General features: G+C 46.5%; 1 protein-coding gene across 1 annotated transcript; it reads right to left on the bottom strand.

Moving 5' to 3' along the window:
• Positions 1–2,411: 2,411 nt before the first annotated feature.
• Positions 2,412–6,930, bottom strand: LOC136563184 (sulfate transporter-like). The gene is made up of 2 exons (XM_066560423.1): positions 6,304–6,930; positions 2,412–3,908 (listed from the first exon to the last, which is right to left on the bottom strand). The coding sequence occupies exons 1-2, from the start codon at positions 6,928–6,930 to the stop codon at positions 2,412–2,414; spliced, it is 2,124 nt and encodes a 707-aa protein (XP_066416520.1).

Below are 6,930 nucleotides of genomic sequence, written 5' to 3' on the forward strand. Positions count from 1 at the left end.
TCCTGGCTGCCCTGAAGTGCCCTGGCCAGCAGCTCCTTCCTCCCAAGCCTCAGGGCAGAGGGTGAGGACAAGCATCTGCAGGAAGGCAGGAACATTTGCAATAACAAATAAAACATCTGCAACCACCACGTGCTGTCCTCTTCCATCAGCACTTCCAGTGCTGCTTTGCCCTCTGGCAAAACAGGAGTTAAAAATCAGCATTTCAAAGCTGCATCGAGGCGGCTTCTGTTCAAAGTTCCAGAGATTCTTTCTGACCTTGTGAGCAAACTGAGCTGCAAAGGGACTCCCCCCAGAGCCACCCCTGTGGGGACAAACCTGCCCTGCCCTCCCCGGGGCTCTGCACACAAACCAGGCTTGGTTAAAAACTGAAATACAGCCCCAAAATGTAACCCTGCCCACTGCTCCTACACAGCCCAGCCCAATCCTCCCTGGCAACGCCAACGCAGTGAGCACAACTCCCCAGACTACACAAAGCATCCTCAGCCCAGAATAAAAACGTTCATACAGGAGGTTACAGCAGCAAAGGAGAAATTCAGCAGAATTTGGGATTCATCTCCTTCATAAAGAAGCCTCAAGGCTGAGGCAGAACAACATCTGCGGGGTTTGAACACTGCAGACTTTTCCCAGTGACACACAGAGGCTTTTCCCTCACCAGAGCCAGTTCTAGGAGGTGCCATGGGTGGGTGTCAGTGAGGTTCCTCCCTTCCCAAGCTGTGCTGCAGCCACCCCTCGCCTCCCCAGCACTTCTGTGCTGCTCCGTGCCCTCAAAAATGCAGTAACACAAAAAGGACTCATCTTCCTGCTGCCTCCTCCTTCTCTGAGGCTCCCAGGGTGAGGTGATCCATGACATTCAGCTTTCACAGAAAGAAGAGAATAGTTACTGGTGCTTGCTCAGGAAAAAAAAAAAAAAAAAAAAAAAACAAGCAGCAAAACAGTTTAAACTCAAAATCTCTTTCTATTTAGTAAACATTTCACAATTCATACTAGATTTTACATCTTTTTTGGCTTCTGATTCATTATTTTTTAATTATTAAGGATGATAATATTGCCTATTCACAGCACCTTTCCCTTTTAAAAGCTGTGAAGCACCTGAAATTCAGATTGTAAACTCCTCTAGGAGGAAAGCACCCTCTTGCAGGGATGTGTGCTGTGTACAGCTGCTATTCAGGAAAAACTGTTAATCTCTCAATTCTGCCTTCACAATTGTATTCTACTGCTGGGAGGAAAAAGCAGTAAAAAATCCTATCCTTGTATTTTAGCATGAAGAACAGGCACTCTTCACTTCCACAGAATTTAAAATCAAAGTAAAAAGCTCTATTTATAGTGACCTGGTAAAAAAAAAGGTCCAGGAAAGAATTTTCCTGGCTCCTTTTCCAATGGTGTGTGCACTCCCATTGCATAAAGTCCAGGACAGAGCAAAGGGTTTATAGCCAATAAATCCTGCACTCATGCACAGTCCGTGACATGGACACATCTGGGCACGTGCTGGATAATTTATTTGTCCCTTTTCACTTTGGTGCCTGTGATTCTCTCAACCTGGCATAAAAAACTGCCTAGAAGGGACTTTTATTGGTCAAAATTAAAGAGCTAGATATTTTCCATATCTAATGTTCATAATTCTAAAGAGCTCCTAAATATTAGGAAAAAGATTGACTGACCATAAGAATGAATCAGACTTCTAAAGAGTCATCTGTGGGAAAAAAAAATCATTAAAATCAAGCTGGAGAAGCAGCATTTCCATGGGCACAGGCAGGAATTTCCTGTGCAGAAATGAGATAACCATGTCCTTGTGGCCTGGCTGAAGTAGGAGGCAGTGCCAAAACCTCTGCAGGTGAGAGGTGCTTGCTTAGAAGATATTCATTAAGATATTTTCCTGCATGTTTAGATTTGATTTCTCCATCTGAAATTCAGGGAGATTGCAAATTCAAGCACTGCCCAGTAAAGACCAGAGCAAACAGTCCCTGGCAGCCTTGCTTTGGCAAACACAAGGGTGTGGTGATGGAAAGCAATGCCAGAATGAGGGATGAGAAATGAGCTGCCTCATTCTTCAGCTGCACAGGATGTCCAGACTACTCCAAAATCCCACCCCAACCACAAGGACAGGGTGGCAAAAAAGACTTGATCACAATTTCAGAGTGGAACTGAGACACAGAAAGCTCCAGAGCGGAGACATGAGATGAACAATCCCATACAAACTTAAGATCTGCAGATTGGCCACAATCAAGTTAAGAACTGCCTTCATTCAGCACCTCCCATGGAATCACTACCCCAGGCAGGTAAATCCAGAGAGATTGCAGGGTACCAGAGCGCTGGCACCACCCTGCCCTGCTCCCTGAGCACACACACACATCGATTTCACAGACACACAGACACGTTTGCCCAGCCTTTGTTCCAATCTCTCTCTTCCCAAGCTATTTCTTGGGAGCACCGTGCCCCTGCGTGCCCAGGGCAAAGTCCACGGCCTGGTGCACGCTGTGGAAGAGCAGCTGGTCCTCCCCCTCCTGGAAGAACTCCCCTCGGAGCAGGGAGCTCCTGACAGAGGGGCTGCACTGGGCCAGCAGCACGTGCACGTCGATGTCCCTGTAGTCCCTGCAGACCTCCTTGAGCGCGCGGATGCCGGCCGTGTCCAGGAACTGCACGGCGCAGCAGTCGATCACGATGGTGTGAAACCCCACGGGCTCCGACCCCAAATCCACGGGGATGCTGCTCTGCTTGTCCCCGGACCCCTCCTCCTTCTCCTTGAGCTTTTTTTTCTCCGCTTTCTTCTTGGCTGCCTTCACCCACGCGGGGTTGACCCCAGTTTGCTTGTAGAGGGTGGATTTGAAGCACTCCTTGTTGATGTAGTAGATGGGGGCCTCGAAGCGGAACACCACCACGCCAGGCTTGGTTTGCAGGTTCTTGTAGGCAGACAGGGACTCGTAGGTCTCCGACTCGGCCACCCAGCCCAGCAGCGGCGCCTCGGGGCGCTGGGTGCGGAAGATGACGCAGAGCATGGAGAAGCAAACCCCCACCAGGAGCCCGATCTCAGTGCTGATGAGCGCCGTGGCCACCATGGTGACCGCCCAGATCACCGTGTCCACCCTGCTCAGGTGCCACATCTTGGGCAGGTCCCTGAACTTGCGCAGGGCTCCGCGGAGGTTGACGATGGTTATGACGGCGAGGACGCATTTCTGCAGGGAGTAGAACAAAGGGGCGATGACGAGGAGGACCAGGAGGATCACCAGGCTGGTCACCATGCCGGACATCTGGGTCCTGCAGCCCGTGGACTCCTTGACCAGGGTCTTGGCGAGAGCTGCGCTGGTTGTGAAGCAGTGGAAGAAGGAGGGGATGATGTTGCAGAAGCCGATGGCGTACATCTCCTGGTTGGCCCTCACGGAGTAGCCGTGCTTCTTGGCAAACATCTCCGAGAGGGACACGGTGATGGCAAAGCCAATGATGGCAATGGGGATGGCATCCAAGGCCACGCTGGGAATCAGGGTCCAGACTGGAGGGCGCGGGGGCAGAAACCCCGTGGGGATGTGCCCTGAAATGCTGGAGCCATAAGTCTCCCTCAGCTTCCCAAAGTGAGATGCCAGAGTGGCTGCCACGACCACAAAGAGCTCCACCGGAACCGGAGCCTTGAGCTTGGATTTGAAGCGCTCGTTGAGCTCCTTGGCTGGGATGAGCACCAGGAAGCACAAGAAGCTGGTGATGAGGTCACAGATGTTGGTGGTGTGGATGTTGCTGAAGATGTTTATCCAGGTGGTGACGAGGGAGCCCACGCCCCCGCTCCGAGGAATGTCCAGGCCCAGCAGGTACTTGACTTGTGAGGTCAGGACAGTGATGGAGGCCCCTGTGACAAAACCACTCAGCAGAGAATCCGAGAGGTACACGGAGACAAAGCCCACCTGGAAGAAACCCATGGCCACCTGGAAGGAACCAATCACACACAACGTGTCAGGACACAAATCCCACAGATTTTGTCAGCTGGGATAAAAAAAACCCAACATCATGCACGGCCCTGGAGGATGAGGCATGGTCTGAGCAGGGAGAAAAGTCTCCCTGTATTCAAAGTATTTTAAATATATATAATATATATTATATAAAATATAAAATGATTAAAATATTAAAATATATAATATTTTTATATTTTTATAAAAATGTAAAATATTTATTATATAAAAATATATAATTATTATATACTCCCTGTATATAAAGGTATTCAAACCAGGCTTTTTGGGGCATTTTCCATCCCCTGAACAAATGTTCATTGTCTGCTCTGCTAATTACCCTGGGGGAGAAAAAAGAAAAGAAGAAAACCTAGGGGAAAAATCCAAACCCCACATTTGAAATACTGCCTGCTGTTGCCATTTCTCTTTCAATTCATCTAAACTCTGTGAACTTTGCAAGGATCTAAAACTTTCCTGCTGGCCTTTGTCTGCCTTGCACTGGAGTTCAGAGCCTGCAATAAAACCACAGCTTGTGGGGTGACAACTGTCCTTTGCACTGCAGAAAGTTTGGTGCCTCTGACTCAGAAAGTCTGTGAGCTGCAAACTGCTCTGCTGCAGATCATAAGAACAGAGATAACTGGGGACTCCATGAGAATCTCAAAGAATTACTGAAGATAAGGCAGGTCTGGAACCTGCACTGGATGAAATCAGCCCACAGCTCTCAAAGGCTCCCTTATTGCCTTGATAATTCAAGGTTATTCTAAGTGTAAAACATCAATAGTAATTAGCTTACCTAGTTAGTATTAACTGATGAGAGAAGATTTTCTTTTTATGATTTGATTGTAAAGTTTCTGATAAAAAGAATGTGTGATTTTGGTTGAAAAAAAGAAATTTGAGGGTGTTGGCCTGTAGAGAATATGCCTAATATTCAGAGGGACTGAAGAGAAACTGATCTGATTTCTTCAGATAAAGAAACTTAATTGTATTTTCACTTGCAAAGACTTTTAAGTGCAATTCACAAACTGCACCCATCCCACAGGGATGAAAGATGAAACCCAAAATCCAGTGTAGCCTGGGAGGCCCAGAATATTTCTGAAATAACTCAACAGGAACTTGCAGTACAAAAAGTTCCAAGTTGTATCCAAAACCTGTGTTTTAAAGTGTCACAAACATGTTTTGTTCCTCTCCTATATATTTTGATTGGCTGTCACCCTGGACAGATGAGGACAAATGAATGTGAACTCACAAACTCAAATACCACAGCTCTGCAGTACTGCTAAAAAAATCCCACTCTGGTTAATGTATAAGACTCTAAAAACAAGGATACCTGCTTTAATTTAGGCAAGCAGTGAATTCTAGAAAATAAATAGAGATATGTAAATATAAAATATATTGTATCCTCTCAGTAGAATCCTTTCCATGCAATAGCATTGTTTTGGCTTCAAATGGGCAAACAGCAAATTTTTAAAAGCACATTTGCAAATAAAAGGAAACTGGAGATACTTTTACTATCCAAATTTTCTTTGTTAAAGGCAAATGATAAAAGACTGGAATTAGGAGCTGATACATCACATTTTGGCCCAATGAAATGGGGTCTAATGCCAAAAAAATAAACAGAGCTTCAGGCCACAGCGAGGAAGGTGGTGAGCAGAGGTGGGACTGAGAGCTGCAGGTGCAGGTAAAACTTTCCAAAAGAAAGGCCTTGTAAAATCAGGCCTTATTACTATTTTAACTGAATTAAGACTCTGTTGAGTTTCTATGAGAAACAAATTCTAAGAATGAAAATCAATTTGCATAACAATCTATTCTTGTGAAAAAAATGAGATGCACTTACAAAAACAAGAGTTCTATCTCATTAGAATATTAATACAGAAGGATATTAGAATACTAGAATATGTAAATATCTAAAACTAGAGAAGTTTGATAGACATGTACAATAACCCTTACCAACCAATGAACTGAGTTTCACTAGACTATTCACCAATTACATTCAAACACAGTACCTTCTAATACCATATAAAAATACGAACTCTCCATAATAAAAGATGTAATATTCTGGAAAAAAATATCAGATGTCTTGTCTCGTTTCTATCTCTAACACAAGGCCAACAGCAGCTCCAGCAGAAGTGTCCCACCTACCTATCATTAATGCTTTCCACTTCTGTACATTATTTTGATCAGGTGCAATTTCCTTGTAAAACCAGTTTTGCAAAAGCGTGAAGCGCCTCTTTTTTGCAGCGTGTCATTGGCTGTAAAATAGCCACTTCTTTCTTAGGTAACAAACCTTTGCAGTATTTGGCAGGTGAAATCACTGCATTAAAAAAAGAAAAACAAAAAAAAGAAGCCACAGGAGGTGTGGAGCAGCTGCCCTTACCTGGTACACCCCAGAGATGAAGGTGATGGTGGCAGCCACGGCCATGGCGTAGCAGCCGCTGTCACAGAGCGGCTCTGTCCCGTTGCCAGTGCCATTCCCGTGCCCCCCCGGGCCTGGCAGGGCACTGGGCACAGCTGGCTCCAGCTGGTAGCCAGCCCTCTCCACCTCCCTGTCCACCACCTGGCCCAGCATCAGGCACACCACGCCGAAGATGCTGACGGAGATGTGGCGGGAGGTGCCGAAGATGCAGTAAATGATGCAGGAGAAAAAGGAGGTGTAAAGGCCATAAATGGGCTCCAGCCCGGCCAAGAGGGAGTAGGCAATGGACTGTGGGACCAGCAGGACCCCCACGATCACACCAGACATTACATCCCCCAGGAGGTACTCCCTGAGGTTGTATTTAGGAAGCCACTGTAAGATGGGGAAAAACCCCAGAATACAATCTTTCATTTTGGCCGGGGTGCAGCTGCACGTTTCCTTTGCTCGCTTAACCAGCAGAGCCTTCATGTTCCTCTTCTTCTCTTGGGGTTCCAGGAACATTGTGTGATGGAAACTGCACTTGGCATCATCTCCTTCTGGCCCTTCCATCACTTCATGGATATGGTTGGTTTCTGTCATCGCTGCCAT

Source organism: Molothrus aeneus, chromosome 15, assembly GCF_037042795.1.
Source record: "Molothrus aeneus isolate 106 chromosome 15, BPBGC_Maene_1.0, whole genome shotgun sequence".
NCBI lineage: Eukaryota > Metazoa > Chordata > Aves > Passeriformes > Icteridae > Molothrus > Molothrus aeneus.

What these genes read in the sequence shown, in the direction of transcription:
- LOC136563184 (XM_066560423.1), bottom strand. Translation starts at nt 6,930, where the DNA reads ATGGCAGCGATGACAGAAACCAACCATATCCATGAAGTGATGGAAGGG. An exon ending in TCATCTCTGGGGTGTACCAG is followed by an intron (nt 3,909 to 6,303) that starts GTAAGGGCAGCT and finishes GGTTCCTTCCAG; the next exon opens with GTGGCCATGGGTTTCTTCCA.